This window comes from Barbatula barbatula (assembly GCF_947034865.1).
Source record: "Barbatula barbatula genome assembly, chromosome: 14".
NCBI lineage: Eukaryota > Metazoa > Chordata > Actinopteri > Cypriniformes > Nemacheilidae > Barbatula > Barbatula barbatula.
In genome coordinates, this window is record NC_136777.1 from 4,902,381 (window position 1) to 4,922,684 (window position 20,304).

At 39.7% G+C, this 20,304-nt stretch overlaps 2 protein-coding genes across 3 annotated transcripts in view; both read left to right on the forward strand.

The window, feature by feature from the left end:
• Positions 1-20,304, forward strand: part of LOC306903664 (nesprin-2-like) — a 77,408-nt gene that overhangs the window by 549 nt on the left and 56,555 nt on the right. For both annotated transcript variants that reach the window (XM_079473015.1, XM_079473016.1), the window contains exons 2-33: positions 80-214; positions 371-523; positions 1,317-1,510; positions 1,655-1,733; positions 1,959-2,041; positions 2,146-2,257; positions 2,607-2,752; positions 2,915-3,065; positions 3,308-3,903; positions 4,103-4,261; positions 4,373-4,523; positions 4,815-4,973; positions 5,075-5,242; positions 5,607-5,708; positions 5,813-6,016; positions 6,778-6,985; positions 7,103-7,215; positions 7,355-7,560; positions 7,683-7,790; positions 9,348-9,618; positions 9,893-10,222; positions 10,327-10,656; positions 11,208-11,537; positions 11,613-11,957; positions 12,038-12,216; positions 12,570-12,885; positions 13,193-13,357; positions 13,450-13,797; positions 13,887-14,023; positions 14,253-14,394; positions 14,893-15,066; positions 15,145-15,216. In XM_079473015.1, the coding sequence (XP_079329141.1) occupies positions 80-214; positions 371-523; positions 1,317-1,510; positions 1,655-1,733; positions 1,959-2,041; positions 2,146-2,257; positions 2,607-2,752; positions 2,915-3,065; positions 3,308-3,903; positions 4,103-4,261; positions 4,373-4,523; positions 4,815-4,973; positions 5,075-5,242; positions 5,607-5,708; positions 5,813-6,016; positions 6,778-6,985; positions 7,103-7,215; positions 7,355-7,560; positions 7,683-7,790; positions 9,348-9,618; positions 9,893-10,222; positions 10,327-10,656; positions 11,208-11,537; positions 11,613-11,957; positions 12,038-12,216; positions 12,570-12,885; positions 13,193-13,357; positions 13,450-13,797; positions 13,887-14,023; positions 14,253-14,394; positions 14,893-15,066; positions 15,145-15,216 (6,366 nt within the window). The remainder of the gene's footprint in view (positions 1-79; positions 215-370; positions 524-1,316; positions 1,511-1,654; positions 1,734-1,958; positions 2,042-2,145; positions 2,258-2,606; positions 2,753-2,914; positions 3,066-3,307; positions 3,904-4,102; positions 4,262-4,372; positions 4,524-4,814; positions 4,974-5,074; positions 5,243-5,606; positions 5,709-5,812; positions 6,017-6,777; positions 6,986-7,102; positions 7,216-7,354; positions 7,561-7,682; positions 7,791-9,347; positions 9,619-9,892; positions 10,223-10,326; positions 10,657-11,207; positions 11,538-11,612; positions 11,958-12,037; positions 12,217-12,569; positions 12,886-13,192; positions 13,358-13,449; positions 13,798-13,886; positions 14,024-14,252; positions 14,395-14,892; positions 15,067-15,144; positions 15,217-20,304) is intronic.
• LOC306903416 (uncharacterized protein) lies at positions 15,679-20,301 on the forward strand (the record flags this gene model as incomplete). Its single annotated transcript, XM_079472554.1, has 4 exons — positions 15,679-18,524; positions 18,768-19,889; positions 20,160-20,172; positions 20,291-20,301. The coding sequence occupies exons 1-4, from the start codon at positions 15,732-15,734 to the stop codon at positions 20,299-20,301; spliced, it is 3,939 nt and encodes a 1,312-aa protein (XP_079328680.1). The 5' UTR covers positions 15,679-15,731.

Consider the following 20,304-nt stretch of genomic DNA (forward strand, 5'->3'; position numbering starts at 1 on the left):
GATAAAATAATATTATAGGATTGAGAAATGCTGTTTTCATTTCTGATGTGTATGCGCCATGTTTTATTTTTTAATTCAGGAGACATTAAAGGCTCTTGACTCTGAGCTTCTTGAAGAGTTTTTGAGGGCAGCTGAGGCGATGGAGGCGTTCTGCACCCCATCTGAACTCAGAGACATGGAATTTTTCACCCAATCTGTCAGAACACAGTGGGAGGTATCGTATCTTTTTAAAATCGGTGCATGGTTATGTATGTTGTGTGGTTTGCCATAATATTGTTCATATTTTTTTATTTTAAATATTTAACAAAATGTTTCTGTAACAGTTTGCATGTAATGTTTGCTTGCTGTTTGTTTACATTAATCTTTTCAGACTATACAAGCTGAAATTTCTGAATATTTGAGGCAACTCAGATATGAGATAACCCGCCAGTATTTTAACCGTGTAGTTGAGGCTTGTGAGATGCACTTTAGAAGACAAAATGTCAAGCTTACACCAGAATCAATGTCAGAATCAAAAGAAGAGGTAAAGTCCAGCTCCTAGAGAATTATCATTGAATCGGTGTGGGGGTACTTTTTTCTCGCTGCATTACATTTTTGTTATCTTTTCTGTTTTTGACATTTTTGACTACTACTCATATTTTGTGCTTTGGTTCTCAAAGGGATACTCCACACAAACATTTTAATTATTTCATCATTTAATCAGCCTCAAGTTGTTCCAAACCTGTATACATTTCTTTGTTTTGATAGACACAAAGATAGCTGTTTGCAAAAATGTTAGCAACTTACATTTCTGGGACATAATTGACTACCATAGTAGGAAAAACTAATATCGAAGTATAAACATTTGTATCTTTTTTTGTTGTTCTGTTGAGCACAAAATATATTTTGAAGAATGTAGGAAAGCAAACAGTTCTACGGCACCTTTGACTACCATTTATATTTTTCCTACTATAGTAGTTAATGTTGTCCCAGAAATGTCAGTTGCTAACGTTCTTCCAAATATACAGTATTTCTTTGTATTTAACTGAACAAAGAAATGTATACAGGTTTGGAACAACTTGGAGTGGAGAAATTCATGAAATAATTTTCATTTTTGGGTGAATCTTTACATTCTCTTACATTAATCTCTCTCTCTCTCTCTCTCTCTCTCTCTCTGTAATTTCTCTAACATAATGTTTCAGTTTGTATAATATTTGTGAATATAATTTTTAGTCCATGGTAAAGATTAATGTTAAAAATCAAAACTTCAAAAAGGAGTGACAGGAAAATGTTTATTTATACATTAGGCATAATTATTTTTCTCCCTGCTCCTGCAGGCCTGTTTTTCAGCAGAAGGCAGTCTGGCACAGGCAGGGCAGCAGCTGGAAGCTCTGAAGGAGTTGTGTGATACTCTGAGCCCCGAGGATGCACACAGGCTCGCGCAGGCCCAACTCCGAGAGTGCGAGAGGAGGCTTGCTGCCATTCAGAGGCAGTTCAGTGGAGATCAAGACACATCTCCTCCAGATAGCTGGTAAAAAAAAAAATGCAAATTGAGTTGGTGCAGGTTATAATCTTGATTGAAAGAAGTCATGCGGCAACCTGCCATCTGCATCTGAGATTTCTTGCATTTATATCATAAATGATTCTCTCTGTTTACCATTTCATTTCTCATTAGTTCTCAAATTGACCAAACAAAAGAGCCATCTGCTCAGAAAGCACAAACGGCCCCAACAGTTGCTGAGAAGCCCAAAGAGGTTTGTTTTACAAAACATGAAATTTAACTTTTGATAATGTATAAACTTGCATGGTTTGCCGGTTTTAGATTATTTATAATAGCTGTGCCCAAGCATGGTAAAGCTAGGTGTTCTGTTGTTATGGTTGGTATCTCGGCCAATCATCTGACAAGTGTACAAAACTGAATGCATAAAGCATTTTAAAGATATTGATTGTACATTTTATAGACTGTAATGTTGTTTTAGGCGGCTACAGCCATCAGCCCCCCACAGCCAAGAACTGTGGAGAAGAGAGAAATTGTGAAACAAACAAGTACAGAGGAGGACAGGTATGGAACAATATAAACAAAATAAAATCTAGACACGTGTTGTTGTACAGTTTCTGTTGTTATGTGTTTTTGTGGGATTCAGCACAAAAATTCTGTCTTCTCAGGTATCGAAGCTGCAGGTTCGCACTCTTGGCTCAGCTGAACAGAAATGAGCAATGCATGCTGGGAGATCGTCCCTCAGAATCAGACTTGCAAAAACGACTCAAGGAATTAAAGGTAAAACTCTATATTTCCTTTGAAGTTAAACATTTTAGACATTTAAAAATTAAGCTTTATTTTAAGTTAAAAAACATAGACACATAAGAACAACTTTAAGACCAAATTGACAAACCTGTTGAAGGAATGCAGTAAAGAACCAATAGTAAACCATCAATCCAGTATGTGAATTTACAATCATCTAAAAATGGCCATTTTGTTGAACTTAATAATACAGTAGAAAATAATTAGTTTGAGCATTTAAAACAAATGAACAAACGTTTAATATATTTTCACCTTTAGGACTGACTTAATTTGTGTTTATAAACCAATGTTTTCCTGGCCCTGATATATTGGTTGTGTTTTTCAGTCTCTGTGGGATGAGACAGAGTCATTGTGGAAGGAGTATGAAACAGTGTGTATGCAGTTTGTACAGTTTAAAGACCGCACTGTTGATCAGGATCGAATGGAGCTTACTGTCAGGTGGAGAGACCAGAGGTCCCAGTTACAGTGCAGGTGCGTTTGCATCACAAAATAAATATTCAGCATTGAAATGGTTGTTTTGTTCCGTACATATAAAAAACATTCCATCTGCCAAAAAAGGTTTCAGAGAAAATAAAATGTGTCCAGGCTGTGTGCCGTGATGTTTGTTAAACCAGTGTCTCTACAATCCATCAGGGTGGAGTCACTGGGAGCAGCCCTGGAGCTCATGGACTCAATTGAGCTGAAGATCTCAGAGATTTCTGAAAGGCTAGACAAGTTCATCAAAGAACCAAAAGACATTAAGGGATACACACTAGCCAACCCTGCCATACTGAAAGATGTGAAGGTATGAGACATTCAACAGATTTTATGGACATTTATGCACAGTATACAATATACTGTAGTTCATACAAAAATGAATAGGCATGGTTATTCAAAAGGAATTATGTAATGTTTTGTCTGCAAAAAACAACAACAACATCCTACTGGAAGTGATTTTTGTGTCATATTAAAATCATAAATGGTTTTAGCACTTCATTTCTCTACATTCTTACTTTTTATCTGTATGTCTGACTCTTTCACTTTAAGGACTTGGATGAAAGTATCCAGGCAGAGATGGACCGCCTCTCTCGATTTGACTCTGAGCCCAGTCATCTGGACCTGCGTGACCGGTCACCTCTCACTCAGGTGGTTCTGAATCACAGATCCAGCCTGGACCGGCTCAGACAACAGGTGCGCAAGAGCGACGCCGCAGCCCGTGCCCTTGATCGCTTCCTCATGTCCCTGCGTACCGTGGAGCTGGATGTGTCTTCTGTACAGAGTACTCCCAGCAGTGACCCTGCGGTACTACAGGACAGCAGCTCTAAATTGGCATTAATCAGGAAGGGAGTCAGCAGCCTCAATGAGAAAGCCCCACAACTGGACCAGCTCCTGGGAGGAGCACAGCTCGAGGTGACTCAGGAGGGCAGACCGGTTTCCTGTCTGGACATGGTTGGGGTCCTGGTGCGCCAGGTGGAAGAGGTTGATGAGAGGTTGATGGTTCGACAGAAGGACGTTCAGAAGGAACAACAGAGTCAAGGACTCGGCTTGAGGAGGAAGACCATGCTCGCTGAGCTGAGGAAGGTGCACGGGGCGGCGGAGAAACAGGGTCTAAAGGATCCCACCCTGCCAGCTGTGCAGCACAGGTACAGGAGATCGACATTAGATATTTGATGTTCTTTTGTGGGTGTGTTTTTTTGTAGTTTTATGGGGGATTTTCAAAATGGGACTGCAGAATCCCTTCAGAATACTAAATTGTGGGATTATGGGATTATGGGATGTGTTCACTCAGCTCTACTGTAGTCTCTTCTTCTGACCCTTCTGTATGTGTGCATCTACGTTTAGGATGCGATCACTGTCCGATCTGGAATCTCAGCTTAACTCCCTTCGTCCGGCATACCAAAGCATCAAGATGGCTCTCTCCTCACAGAAAGAGCAGCCTAACCCAGCAGAGGAGGAGCTGAACTCTCTGTGGGATGAGACACATAGGGCTGTATCTGACAGGTAGGTTATAGATGATGTGGGACAAAGCTGAGATAAAAAAAAAATGTACTTTTTTGTCATTTCATTGAATCAAAATCAGGTACTCAGAGACTGTAATTGTGTGTTTGACAGGCAAGAGCAGTGCACTGTTTTAATGGAACTGCTTAAGAAGTTTCAGAGCTGTCGCAGCTACCTTGGCAACACTCTCCAGAGGGCGGAGCAAACTATTAATGAGCATGCGTCATATATGGGCAAAGACAATCTGCAACGCCTCCTCACAAAAGTATGTCAACCTCAGACAAATCTCAACCTCATTTGTAATACAATACACACTAATTCTATTCTATTTAATTTCACTTGGATTATTTGAATTTGAACCGACAGGAGTCAGTCATTACTTAAACCAAATGTGTACAGTTCAGACCCTGGGATCTCTAATTTCTCACCTGAAATAATATGTTACCTTCCCTTCGAACCAAAAGGATCTTCTATGGCATCGAAGGACCTTTTGAAGCAACTTGTTTTTTTAAGAGTGTAGTTTTGTTTTAATTTAATTGACGTGTCCATATTGTAGGTCATTGGTATAAAGGAGGATCTCGGTGGTCTCGGATCCAAGATAGAGGAGTTCAGAGCTGTGTGCAGACAGTTACAAACTCAGCTGAAGAAAATTCCTGATTGTTCAGAAACTCCATTTGAGACCGAGGCGGATGGTTTGGTCGACTCGTGGCTGGATGTGAGAATATAATAATCATCTGTACCCAACACGTCTTACATTTGTCCATCACCTGACCATAACAATATTAACTCTTTCTTTAAAATGTCTCTTTCTGGCAGGTGTCAGAGAAGACCGATAGTTACATGGATAACCTGCGTATGGGTTTGGAACTATGGGAGAAACAGCTGGCTCTGGGTGGAGAGGTGGACAGCTGGACGTCCACTAAACTCATCATTTTCTCAGAGTCTCACCCATTCACCAGCGAGAGTGAAGTTCTTTGTATGAAGGTATCAACACGTGGCCCATTTTTTATTTGTAAATTGTTTTGGGGAATATACACTTTTAAAAATAAGGGTGCTTAAAAGGTTCTTCACAGTGATGCCATAGAAGAAACATTTTTGGTTCCACAAAGAACCATTCAGTTAAACGTTCTTTAAAGAACCATCTCTTTCTTACTTTTTTATAACCTGAAGAACCTTTTTTCACCACAAAGAACCTTTTGTGAAACGGAAAGATTCTTCAGATGTTAAAGGTTCTTTTATGGACTCAAAGATTTTTTTAAAGAGTATACCGGAATATAGATCGCTTTAAACATCATAGACAATGATTTCAATTCTGATGAACCCTTCAATGTTGTTTTGTCTTTATTAGAATGAGATTCAAACACAGGAAGACAATATTGAGCACTTCCACAGAAAGTTATTAGAGATCCAAGAACTTCTACAGAGCAAAGAATCTCCTCTCGAGCTACAGGTACATGTTAATCTCGTTCTCTATGGACTGTATTTTTCTGTATAAAATTGTGTACTTTTCTAGTGCTAAATAATTCATCTGCATAACATCTGTCTTTACTGTAGGTTATTGAAACAAACCTGAGAAAGAAAATGGAGCAGGTCAAAGAGCTCTTTTCCGACTGCACTGATGTGTTTGAGGAGCTCCTCACGGTCAAAGCTCATCTAACTCAGAAGATCGACACCAGTCAGTCATCTGTGGAGAACATATGTTCCGCTATAGAAATGGTCCATTCTGAAGACCGTGTACAACTGGAAGCACAGTTACAAGTAGGTCAGATGTTTGGCTAGATCAGGGTTTCCCAAACTTTTCAGCCTGCGACTCCCAAAATAACAGACCCCCATTACACTCCAAAGTGGGTAAATTATACAAACATTGTGCACAACTGCACTTATAAGGACTATCCAAACACATGCATAATGACCACACAAAAAGCACAGGCTATATGACATTATAGTTTTTACTCATTATTTTACTTGTTGTTAAATATAAACCATGAACTATTACTACAAATTTCATCAAACTGATTCGAGGGCTGATGGATGTCCTCTTTATGCAAATGCCGGCCTCTTTTCAAACCCGAGGACGATGGCCTTTCTGACTACAGCGCTTCTCTACCCTCCTCCGCTGGCCTCTGCATTGTCTTTGGCCGGTATTAACCAACGTTTCATTTCGACAAATATAAATATCGTAAACTAAAAGCGTGAAAATGATCAGCGTGCACATTTGGGAATGTTTTACGTAGTGGTGTAAATTGGCTGCACCTAACCTAATGCAGTTGCTAATGTGGCATAATCCCCTCGGTGTCACGATCAAGGAGAAGGAAATTCCAAAGGCAGATGGCTTTTTACTTGCATGGTTTTATTTTTAACTTAACTAATATTTTTATACTTTGTTACTCTTTCTGAGTAAATACGCTATTCCTAATAATAAAATAAATTTGGTTCGCCCGACCCCTACTTTGGGAACCCCTGGGCTAGATGAATGACTAGATTATTTTTAGTTTTATCTGATTGGTCTTCTGTTGTAGAACCTGTGTGAACAACTATTGGATCAGGAAGAGCAGGCTGATGCTATGCTGAACGAGATCACTCTCATGTTCAGCATCACTGGACCCCAGGCAATGGAGGACCTGATCAATCACAACAAGCGTCTTAAAGAGAGCATTGCGGAAACAAAGAATCTGATTCGTCAGAAGAAAGATCAGGGGGAGAAGAGCTTCCTTCAGACTATTAAAGGTGTGAAAGCTATAAATCGTGCAATTGCGTTTTTAAATTATGTTCTGATCCGCTACTTTATATAATCTGCTTTGAAGATTAAAATGTGGCTTGGTTTTTTTTTTTTGCTCTTTGTAGAAAAGTTCAACTCGTTTGAGGAATGGTTGCAGGATGAGCAACTCTCAGTCAATGAGTGCTTTGAGAACCCTGAGAGGAGGCAGGATGTGGAAGCGTCCATGAAGAGACTGACGGTGAGCAGACAGGATCTCAGTATCTTTTCAGCTTGTGAATCCCATAATTTTGGACTGAACCTGTAATGTTCATGCAGCCCAGATATCCCTGATTCCTGCTAGCAATGCTGATAATATCTGTAATTTGTGTTTTCTCCAGAGTTTTCTGGCATCCAAAGAAGGAGAACAGCGTCTTGGCAAGTTAAAGGAGATGTTTGAGAGAAGCGGGATGGAAAAAATCCCTTCTGAAGCTCAGGCTTTGCTCTCCACATGGCAACAGGAACAGGAAGGAGAACTGGCCACTCTAAGAGCTCACTGCCATGGACGACATAAACAGCTAGATGACATCTTAGAGAATCTCAACAAGTATGTGGAAATAAGCTCTTGTCACTCCTGTCATTTGTTGTTTTTGCTTTGTGTCAGTCTAAGCATCCATTTATTTATTCATGTATCCATTAGGTTGTTTATAATTTTGTTTATATGTTTAGTTTGCAAGAGGAACATAACCATTTAAAGGACTGGCTTCAGCAGAGAGAGGACATGCCTATGCAGAGAGAAAAACTCAGACATCTGCAAGAGGAGTTACTTCAAGAAAGGTATTCTTGAAACTAATTGTTGTGATTTCACTAAAATTTCTCTCACGGTAGATGGTAAGATAAAATGGCACTATCAAAGAGTCTAAAGAGAAAAGGTTGACTGCGAAAATAGGGCATTTAAATAAACCTTTAAATAAAGCTGAATTTGTTTTGTTATTATTCACGTGTTGGTGCTGAGATTCCGCGTTATAAGCAAAAGTTTCAATTCTTCACTGTTAATTTTTTCATACCCCATATTTCATGACGGCTATTTTACAAGTGTGTCTGGCGATCGACAGACTCTTTTAAATATCTTTTAGGACTTTTCAAATGAAAAGCTCTCAATTCATTAAAAAAAACATTTCTGCAAAAACATTCTCGTACTTTCATCAACTATCACACCGTCCTCATCAACTATCACACCGTCCAGCACAGCCAGAAACCTGGGGGTGGTAATCGACGATCGGCTTAACCTCACAATTCATGTTGCCAGCACCACCCGGTCCTGTAGATTCATCCTCTACAACATCAGGAAAATTAGACCTTTCCTATTGGAGCACTCTACGCAAGTCCTAGTCCAGGCTCTTGTCTTGTCCAGTCCAAACTGGATTATTGCAATGCGCTTCTGGCTGGACTTCCCGCTTGCACAATCAAACCTCTCCAGATGATCCAGAATGCAGCGGCAAGAGTGGTCTTCAATGAACCAAAGAGAGCGCATGTAACTCCGCTTTACACTGGTTACAGGTTACACTGGCTCCCTGTTGCTGCCCGCATAAAGTTCAAAGCTATGCTCCTCGCCTACAAGACCACCACCGGGTCCACACCATCGTATCTCCACTTACTAATGCAGATCTATGTTCCTGCCAGATCACTGCGGTCTGCAAAGGAACAACGACTAGTGGTACCATCCCAAAAAGGAAAAAAGTCACTCTCCCGTACCTTCTCTGGATCTGTTCCACATTGGTGGAATGATTTATCAGCTGCTACAAGATCAGCAGACTCTGTTGCCATCTTTAAAAAACGCATCTCTTCCGTCAACACGTCTCTGATTGATTTAATCCTAATTCTTTTCCCTTTCCTTCTTAAAAAAAATAAAAAAACACTAACCTCACTATTCTTAGCTTTGTATACTGTGCTAGGCTTTAATTGGAATAGTTTGATGCACTTATGTATTTTTGTTGCCTATGTTGTTATAATTGCTTCCAGTGTTTCCTCATCTGTAAGTCGCTTTGGATAAAAGCGTCTGCCAAATGACTAAATGTAAATGTAAATATAAACTTTTATTTTGAAGGCAAATTCATTAAAGAAGTGCTTGTGACGAATCTATTTCAGAAACAACTGCGGGCAAAATAATGTTGCTGGCGCAGGCCAGATATTATCGCTTGTTGTCAACCCCTGCACTAATGTTTTTAAGAACGTTTTAAGAAATGTCTCGATGGTTTTGTGTCCAGTGGAAGAACATTCTACAAAATATCTTATTTTGTGTTCCGCAGTATAACGCTTGCCAGGCTATAAAAGTACATTATTACTGTTGGTCCATAAAATCTATATAACTCAAATTTTACTCAAACTCTACAGTGGTCGTGTGGAGGCTTTCCATGACCTGTTATCCACTGTAAGGATGCGTGGCCTGAGAGGTGACCCTCTGCTTAAGAACAGCGAATCCCTGATAGATCAATACCACAGCATGGGGATTCTTTTGGAGAACCAGGCTCAGGTCCACAAGGCCCTCGATGATCAAGCAGAAACATTCCAGACCAATGTTGAGCAGACCAGAGCCTGGATCAGAGATTTAAAGCAAGGACTAGAGACAATGGAAGCAGACACTCCAAAACAGATGAAAGCTCAGGTGGTTCATCTAACTACGATAACTATCATTAACAATCATTAACTGATTCAAACTGGTTTAGATGATCCTTATTTCCAGTTCTATGGTTAAGATGGTTTTTGTAACATGATAGTTAGTTGTTTGAGATCCAAGTTGGTCTAATAGCTTATCCATTTAAAGTCATCTGATCTACTTGCAAAACAGCTTGAACTCGATTATTGGTTTGAACCATTGCATTACACCATTGTTTTTTCAGTGCGTCCGGTTTAATTTAGATGTTTTTCTGTGTTTTAAGGCTGTTCTTAATCTCAGTACTGAAGGTGATGCCAAACTTGTACATCTGAAGGAAGAGGTTGAAGCGTTATGTGCTCATGAGATACTAGAGGACACCAGAAAACATGAGCTTATTTACTCCTTGAAAAACACAGAAGATGAATGGAAAAGAGCTCTGGACTTTGCTCAACAATTAAAAAAACAGGCAGAGCTTCAAGATTCCCTCTCCAGAGAACTACAAGTCTTCCAGGACCAGGAAGAGAGCATCCAGTCCTGGATGGGACAACAATTGCAAATCCTCCACTCTCTGGGGAAGGATCTTCAGCCACAGGAAAAACTCAACAAATTACAGGTAAAGACAGAAAAGGTGCATAGTCCTTCTTAAATATGATTCACATGCATCTGAATAAAGGTTACTAGCCGTGCACATTGTGAGGAGTAATGTTTGTCCCGTAGGCTGTTTTAGACCTTCATCAGGAAGCTGTTTCTAGATTGGCCAGTTTAAAGAGACAAAGGCAAATTATATTTTCTTATAAAGAACTTGACAATGAGAGGAGGAGCCATATTGACCAGACCCAGAGCATGGTAGAGGAGGAGTGTAGGAAAGTGATACAACTCGCTCAGGAGCTGGACAACCAGATCAAGCATGAGGATTCTCTCTGTAGAGAGTTGCAGACTTTTTGTGATCAAGAAGAAGACATTCGCTGCTGGATCAGACAGCTCAGAGAGAACCTGGAATCTCTTGATGTACTGTTATCCACTCAGGAGAGAATGAACAGAATTGAGGTAATATTTAAGGTTTATTTACAATATGTGCTACTGAAGCAAAAAACAAAAGCTAAGGATTTAGTTTTTCTAGTAAGTAATCTAGATTTTATTAAGTCTTATTTTCAGAGAAAATTTATTAAAATAAATTGAGGTAATGCTTGAAACAAGAAAACAATTTTGAACTAAGTTTTTTGTTAAGTGCTTATTTCAAGATAATCTTTACCTTGTTTTATACATAAACTCAACAAGGCTTTATATCTTTGGTCCCATGGATTCTCAAGGAAAATGTTTCTAGATTTTTAAATATCGCTAGATAATGTTTCGATATTATTAATATTATCATATAAATAGTACTGTAAAACAAGACAACAATATTTACACAAAAGTTTAAATATATTTAAAATATATAAAAATGTACAAATATGCATGTAAGAAACATGATTCAATGTGACAGAGTTGGCAGATGTTAATAGTAATATAAGGTCACTTCAAAGACTTGGATTTAGCTGAAACATGACTATAAAATAAAGCACTACAAAGTCATATGACAGAGATGCCTTTCTTTGTAGGGAATACTAGCTCACAGATCTGAGGGCGACTTTAAACTTGCTGAGTTGAAAAGAAAAGGAGAAAGTCTATGTTTCTGCAAAGAGCTCGAGGAGGACAAACGTCTTACAATCCAACAGAATTTACATGGTTTACAGGAAGATTGGACTGGATTTATGACAAAATTTCAAGAGCTAAAGGACCAATCAGAACTTGAGGAATCTCTTTCTAAGGACCTTCAGGATCTTCAAGAACACGAGGAGAATACTCAGTCCTGGATCAGAGAGCAGCAGATAAAGATTGAATTACTGGGTGAAGATACTCAGTCACAAGAGAGAATTACGAGAGCACAAGTAAGAGACAATGCTTAATATTTAACCAAATGTACTTAAGAAATGCAGTCCAACTGATGGATTTGTTTACTTTAGGCGATCCTGAACGCAGAATCAGATGGCATTTGCAAGCTTGCCACTCTGAGGACACAAGCAGAAGGTTTGTGCTCTCGGGAAGGGGTGGATGAGAAGAGGAAGCAGGAAATCCACCAGAACCTGAAATCCATTGAAGAAGAATGGAAGAAGGGCATAGTAGGTGCACAGGAACTAAAGTACAAGGCTGAGCATCAGGATTCTCTTTCAAGGGAGCTTGAGATCTTCCACAACCAGGAGGAGAGCATTAGCACCTGGGTGAAGAACCAGAAAGATGACCTGGAATCACTGGGGAAAAGCACTTATGGCACACAGGAGCAGATTGCGGAGAGACTGAACAAAGCACAAGTAAGCAGTAATACAGAATGAAGAAAATATGTAAAAACAAAATGTGCCGTTTATGAAAAAGTTTACAATCTTTCTTTTAGGCGATTCAAACCTTTCGCTCAGAAGGCTACTCCAAGATTGCAGACCTGAAAAGGACAGCGGACGATCTGAAAATCCGTGAAGACCTGGATGAAGACATAAAACATTCACTTATTGACAAAATAGAAAGTTTAGAGGCTGAATGGAAAGGGACACTGCAAGAGGCTCAGGAGCTGCATAGGTTTGTTCTGATTCAATTCTGTTTGTAGGTAGAAATGAGAAAATTTTCTACAAAAGTAGAAAAATAATAAACCAAGAGTTGAGGTTAGTACAGTAACAATGTGGCGCCTAAATATACAGATAAAAGTACATTTTTATAAGAATGACTGGTCTGCATACAGTATATGTACAGTATAGAATATATTTTACATATAAAAATATAAGTATATTAAATAGTGTATGACTGCTTAAAAGTTACCATTTTATACAATAGAATAAATAATAATTGTGTTTATAAATAATGTACATAAAGTCATTATAATACCCATTTTAAAAGGGCTGTTCTTATTTCAACATGTATTTTCTACTCTTCAGTCTTCTGAGAAGTGTAGTGGAGCGCTTGGAGTCATGTCACTGTCAGAGGGAGCAGCTTCAGTCCCGTCTGGAGCAAGTGAAACAGCAGATAGCTGCTCTCCCTCACCACTTCCCCTGGCCTTGTTTGGGGGATCGTAGGCACACGGTGGAGCAGGCCCAGAGTCTGCTGGACCGCACCAGAGCCTTGACACCATCTCTATCTGCTGTTCGAGCACTCGGAAGAGAGATGAGCCAGCTAACCCGAGATTCCAGCTGGATTGACCCATCTTGGGCCACCATGGAGGAGTGCATACCTGAATTAATCAAAGAGCTAAAAGTAAGAAACTTAAATGCCTTGTTGTTGCGAGCGTGTATGACTTTCTTTCGTGGAACACAAAAGATGAAATGTTAAGGACTTAAAGCCTCAGTCAGCATTCACCTTTATTTTATTTTTTTATGCCATGTAAGTGAATGATGACTTCAGGAAAACATACAGGTTTGTTAAAGAATGACAATATGTATATTTTTTTATAAACTCTCCCTTTAAGAACAGTAGTGCCCTACATATCTCTGTGATTAATTACGACTAATAGATGCCAAAAACTTGATTTACATGTATTTCTTTTGTATGTGTATTTATGTAGGAATATTGTATAAATCTTGAGGAGGATATCCGGAAAGAAAGAGTTTGTGCTCAGTTAGTTGAGCAGCACACTGTAGCCCAGGATTGGCTGAGAGACCAGGTCAAAGCTTTCGGTGCTCTGCCCACTGAACGCCGGGGGTTACAAAACTCCATAAACACTCTTAAGGTCTGTTTTGTTAGCCTGTATTTATCGTTATCCATTTGAAACTTTTTTGGAATTCAAGCAAAAAGACAAAAACAAATGTATTGCATCTCTAGGCTCTTCTTCAGACTGTAGAGAGGGAAAAGAAGGAGATGAAAGAACTTGATGCAGTTAAAAAATCCCTGATGGACCTATGCACACCAGGAGGTTGTGATGCCCTGACCTTGGAGGTCAGCCACCTTCAGGACCTCTGTGTGTCCTCGGAGGAGGCAATGAGGGAATGGTTAGCAGTTTGTGAGGGCAGACTGGGTGGTATTGAGCTCAGGATCGCAGACAAAGCACAGATTCTCAGAGTGCAGGCAGAGAGCCTCCTGGGTGAGCTGCGTGTTCAAGATGACTCTTTAGGATTTCTAGAAAGCAGCCAGAACATCAGCCAACTACAAGAAAACTGGCATAACTTCAAGGTATTTAGATAATAAGTTATTAAATCTTTGTTCTATACAGTGGGTTTATTTTTCACAAGGTCTTTAAATTCAATTGTATGTTTTCATAGATTTGTGAAAAAGAGATTGAAGCTTTAGAGGGCAAAGTTCGTGACGTAGGACAGGTCCTCCGTATGGCCCCCACAAATGAGGAGCCCCCTTGTGATGTAATTTCTTTAGTGGACACCGTTACACAGCAATATTGCAGGTAAACACAGTACAGTACTGAATTTAGATACAATAATTTCTAGAATCATAGTTTATAAATTATGTTGAGACTGTATATTTGTAAGACTTTTAAACATGAGACTTTATTTAGCAATTTACAGTGTAAATCTTTGTCTCTTTTTGCAATAAACTTTTGCTTTATTATATTGCAATGTAATATTATTTATCAGAATTACATTTTGGTAAATCCACATTATTATTCTTTATAGTCTGCGGTCAAAGCTGTTGGAAAAGCAGAATGACTGTGCAGACAGCACCGTGCAGTGTGTTAGACTGGCCTTACAAAGCATACAATCCTGGAACCAGATGAATCATGCAAATCCTCCCTGCAATTCAACCACATCGACGCAGGTGTGTCTAATCTCTTATTTGTATATGTGGACACAAACTTCTACTACTAGAGCATTTGAATATGTTAAATATAAGTTTATTTCTAATATTATAATATAAGTTCATAATGATATTGTGGTGAGGAAGGCGGGACGAGAGCCGTGACGCGGGGCCGGTGGCGTGAGTGATAAGTGCAATCAGCTGTGCGCGCACCGGTCCCGCATCTATCACGGAGGAGATTGGGAGCTTAAAAGGACGACCGGCAGGACGAGAGAGGACCGGGGCCGGACATTTGTGTGTATGTTTTATGGCCGGCAGTCTACCGTGAGGTGGCTGCCGGCTACTTCCGTGTTTATTGATGGTTTATGTTTAATTAAAGTTTTATTTGAATGTCCGCCGGTTCCCGCCTCCTTCCTTCCCTTCTAACGAACTTTGCTACAGATGTGTTCTTGTGTACAGTTGTTTTATTGTGTAACGTAAATTATTTATGTTCTATATTGTTACATTACTGTTCCTTAGGATGCAATTGAGGAAGGTGCGAAACTGCGAAAAAGCCTGCAGGTTGCTCTTTCCCATAAGCAGTTGCTGAGGGATTGTCTGGGTCCTGATTTGGCTGGCAAACTTGAAAGAGATGGAACAAAAGCACTTAACGAAACAGACACTCACAGCAGTGTTCTTAAACAGGAGCTTAAGGTAATAGACTTTATTTAATTATTTGAAATGTTGTTTAACATAAATTATCTAGTTTTAGAGAGATGAGTTGTGTTTCAGAATCTCGAGGAAAAGGTGAAACAAGAAACTGAGAGGTTGTCACTGGAGACTCGAAGCAAGCAGGACTCACAGGTATGTTTATATGAATTTAAGTCATTTTACAAACATTATAATGAAGAGATGTTTCCTGACGCTTGTACTGTTCGGCCATAATGCTATGTCCTGTATATAAAATATAATTTGTACTGTAGGTTCCCACTGTGATAACTGAAGTTGAATTCGAACATTCAGAAATTGTTTCACTTACATCCTTTACCACTGAGAGCTGCAACCAGACCGATGATAATGAAAAGCCTATTATACAGCCGTCGGAAGACTCGGACAGCGGGATCCCTGTATGTGAAATCTCAGAAACTACAACCAAGATAGAAATCTACAAGACAAGACAATCGCTACCAATTTTAGAATCTGACACCCAACAGGTTGATCTTAAAACAACTGCCACAGAGATGGTACCTGAATTAGACACAAGATTATGCAAAACACCTGTTCTTACAAGCAGCAGTGAACTATATAAAGAGGAATTGAGTTTTACCTCTGTTGCTTTGGAAACAATTCCTGGAAATTATGAAGTAATAGATGAAAAGATGCAGACACTCTCTTCTGAAGCTCTCTACCTGGAAGCCACAGTCAAAGACAATGAAATGCATGAAAGCAAGTTTTCTACTGAGGTTTTGAGTTCAGACTCTTTTTCTGAGAAGCTGGAGAGTGGAAAGATTGAGGTAGTAACTGCAGAGAAAGAAGGTAGCAAAAAGGTAACTGCGCTGATTTTAGATGTGGATACAGTGCACAGACAGAGTTTGGACACTGACAGTACAATAAGCATAAGTTTAGCTATAGAAGCAAAAACCACTGAATCTGCTATGAATGAACCCGGTGTGGCAAGTTTTTCAAAGGGTAGTTCAGCGATAGCATCAGATTATTCACAGCTCTCCGATATTGACACTAACAAACAAGTGCAAGCTACACAAGCTACACCCACTGCAACCCAAGGCACTGAAGATGCTGCTGAAAGAAGTATTGGAACGTTTACTTGGAGCAATGGTCAAACCGTTGCACAAGCTGAGAGAGAGGGGAACTGGACTACAGATAATGGCCAAAGTGAACTCCAACGCAGATATATTGTTCTTGACCTCCCAGAGGTGGACTTCTTTGCCACTTCTTTTAGAGAACCTACTGAGGCAGAAATTCAGGAATTCACACATCCAGCATCAGGAACATTGGAGACAGACGCTGAGATACTGTCTGCTGAAGATGAGATGGCGGTTCTGGACAACTCCAATAAGCATTTAGAAGCATCAGAGATGACTGAGCCAGTTGAAGCTATCCCAGATGTACTAGCAAGGCAGAAGAAAGATTCAGTCACTAGTCAAAGTTTGTCCTTTGATGTTGAGATCATGAATGTCAATCAAGAGGAAGGAACAGTGCAGACCCCATCAGAAGATAAAGCACAATGTATTGAATATGATCCGTTATCATCAACAGCAGTCACAGAACAATATCAATGTGCAACTGGTCTCCAGTCAGACAAGGTAGATGTTTTGCCAACACAGGAGAAACTTGAAGGTGGAGACAGTATGTATATTGATGAAGACGCAGAAGTAAAAACAACCCCATCTGGGGAAAAAGCACAATACATTGAGTTTGAATCCAAACAAATGTCACCTGTCCCTTCGCAAGTGCCGAGGCAAGAATCTGAGGGTGAACCTGTGGTCCAGTTAGACAAGGTAGATATCTCATTAACACCGGAGGAGAAACATGAAGGTGAAGATATTGTGCATGTAAATGAGGAGGAAGAGACAACACCATCAAGTGTTAAAGCACAATGCCTAGAAGCTGAACCTAAGCCGACGCCACCAGTAAGACAAATTGATGTCCAATCAGACAAGATATATGTTTCGTTAACAACAAAAGAAAAAACTAAAGTTGGAGATACCACTAATCTTAGAGAAATAGAGGCAGAAAAGACCCCATCAGGTGATACACAGGTGATAGCACAAATAATCACATTTGAACCTAAAGAAGTGCAAGCCATAAGCCAAGGAGCTGAGGGTGAACCTGAAATACAGTTAGATACGGTAGATGTCTCATCTGCACCAAAGGAAAATCCTGAAAGTGTAAACACTATGTATGTAATTGTAGAGGAAGTGGAAAAGATGACAGCATCAGCTGATAGATCACAATGCATAGAAACTCAACCTAAACCAACACCACCAGTGAGAAGACGGACTGAAGACAAAACCAATCTCGAGTTGGATGTCATACCATCACCTCCCAGCAGACGAAGTAAAGGTGATAGGTTGTCTCTTAACCTTGAATTACAGATACTCGAGGGAGAAGTCCTTCCCACCCCTCCAAGCCGAAGATGTAGAGAGAAAATTGGAAGTACGCTTTCACTCAATCTGGATACTCAACCCACACCACCGGCTAGGCGACGTAAAGACGGAGACAATCGAAGATTATCACTTGATCTGGGAGTCCCACCAACACCACCAGAAAGAAGACATAAAGATAAAGAAGATCAAAGATTTTCACTTGATCTGGAAGCCCAGCCAACACTTCCAGCAAGAAGACGTAAAGACAAAGAAGATAAAAGATTTTCACTTGATCTGGAAGCCCAGTCAACACTACCAGCAAGAAGACGTAAAGACAAAGAAGGTAAAAGATTTTCACTTGATCTGGGAGTCCCACCAACACCGCCAGAAAGAAGACGTAAAGATAAAGAAGATCAAAGATTATCACTTGATCTGGAATCCCAACCAACACCACCAGAAAGAAGACGTAAAGATAAAGAAGATCGAAGTTTGTCGCTTGATCTGGAAGCCCAACCAACACCACCAGCAAGACGACGTAAATACAACAAAGATCGAAGATTGTTGTTCAATTTGGAGACACAACAAACTGATGAACAAAAAAACACAGAGTTTGAAGAGTCCACTCTTAAACCAACCCCACCTGTCAGACGCAAAGTTAGTGGAGTGGAGGCTGATTTGACTTTGGCAGTTTGCACACCCCAAGAAGAGGAGACCTTTGTGACATGCACTCCACCTACAAGAAGAAAAGATAGCAAAGTTGAAAAAGAAGATATGGCAGCTGCTGATAAATTGCTAGAAGAGAAAAGCATAGTTAAACCAACTCCACCTTTGAGGCGAAAAGACAGTCAAGCAGAGACTGAGATTGTTCTTGCCACATCTAAAATCCCGCTTGATGAAGGTTTTACCCAAACAACTCCACCAACTAGGCAAAAGAAAGATCAATCTGAAAATGACAGTGTTCCATCAATGGCAGACGATTCACAGTTTATACCAACTCCACTAACCAGAAGAAAGAAAGATCAATCTGAAACTGACATAGGTCCATCAATGAAGGAAGATTCACAGGTAATACCAAATCTACCAACCAGAGGAAAGAAAGATGAATCTGAAACTGACATAGTTCCAATAATACCAGAAGAACCACATGTCATACCAACTCCACCAACCAGAAGAAAGAAAGATCAATCTGAAAATGACAGTGTTCCATCAATGGCAGACGATTCACAGTTAATACCAACTCCACTAACCAGAAGAAAGAAAGATCAATCTGAAACTGACATAGGTCCATCAATGAAGGAAGATTCACAGGTAATACCAAATCCACCAACCAGAGGAAAGAAAGATGAATCTGAAACTGACATAGTTCCAATAATACCAGAAGAACCACATGTCATACCAACTCCACCAACCAGAAGAAAGAAAGATCAATCTGAAAATGACAGTGTTCCATCAATGGCAGACGATTCACAGTTAATACCAACTCCACTAACCAGAAGAAAGAAAGATCAATCTGAAACTGACATAGGTCCATCAATGAAGGAAGATTCACAGGTAATACCAACTCCACCAACAAGAAGAAAGAAAGATGAATCTGAAAATGAAACTGTTCCATCAATGGCAGAAGATTCACAGGTAATACCAACCCTACCAACCAGAAGAAAGAGATATGCTTCTGAAACTGACATAGGTCAATCAATGGAGGAAGAATCACAGGTAATACCAACACCACCAACCAGAAGAAAGAACAATGAATCTGAAACTGACATAGTTTTATCAATGCCAGAAGAAACACAGGTAATACCAACTCTACCAACCAGAAGAAAGGATGATGAATCTGAAACTGGCATAGTTCCAATAATACCAGAAGAACCATGTGTCATAACAAATCCACCAACCAATAGAAAGAAAGATGAATCTGAAAGTGGCATAGTTCCAATAATGCCAGAAGATACACAGGTAATACCAACCAGAATAAAGGAAAATGAATCTGAAACTGGCATAGTTCCGATAATACCAGAAGAACCACGTGTCATAACAAATCCACCATCCAGAAGAAAGAAAGATGAATCTGAAACTGACTTGGTTCCATTCATACCAGAGGATCCACAAGTAATACCAACACCACCAACCAGAAGAAAGAAAGATGAATCTGAAACTGACAGTGTTTCATTAAAGCCAGCAGAGCCACATGTCATACCAACTCCTCCAACAATAAATGAAGAAAGTTCAGAACAAGAAAAGGCTTCCATCTTTGTAAGATTACAGGTGGAAACCGATGTTGAACCAGGAACTAATCAGGAAGAAGTAGAGGAGCATGACAGAAAGTTATTGATCAGCCAGGAGCAGCTGGAGGAGGGCGAGGACTCTGTAACCTTGGTCCAGGAACCCATAGATGTAATGAGTCAAACCGAGAGCATCTATGAGATGCAGGTAACGTTATTGTGCATGATGCAACCAAAGGAACAAACCTGCATGAAGCATTGTGCCTGCATGATGGATTTCTGTTTGAGACCTTCAACAAATAATGTGTAAAAATATTTGTTTAAATGTTCCCATAAAGAAAAATAATGTGGATACTTGCACTTGTCCATTTATGTTGCAACTCCTGTCACAACTAAGCAGTCTGTTACTGCCCAGTGGCAACAAATAGTGAAAACATTTGTTTATATTTCCTTATCTCTGCCTTATGTATGCTTCCAGACGCACTGTGTATGTTAGTGTTGTGTATGTTTGCAATAACTACAGGATAACACCATCGAACATGATTTTTTTTTATCATGAACGTTTTAATCTTCTTCACGTTATTACCTCTGTTGTTGTATTTGTTGCAGGTAAGGGTTAATCT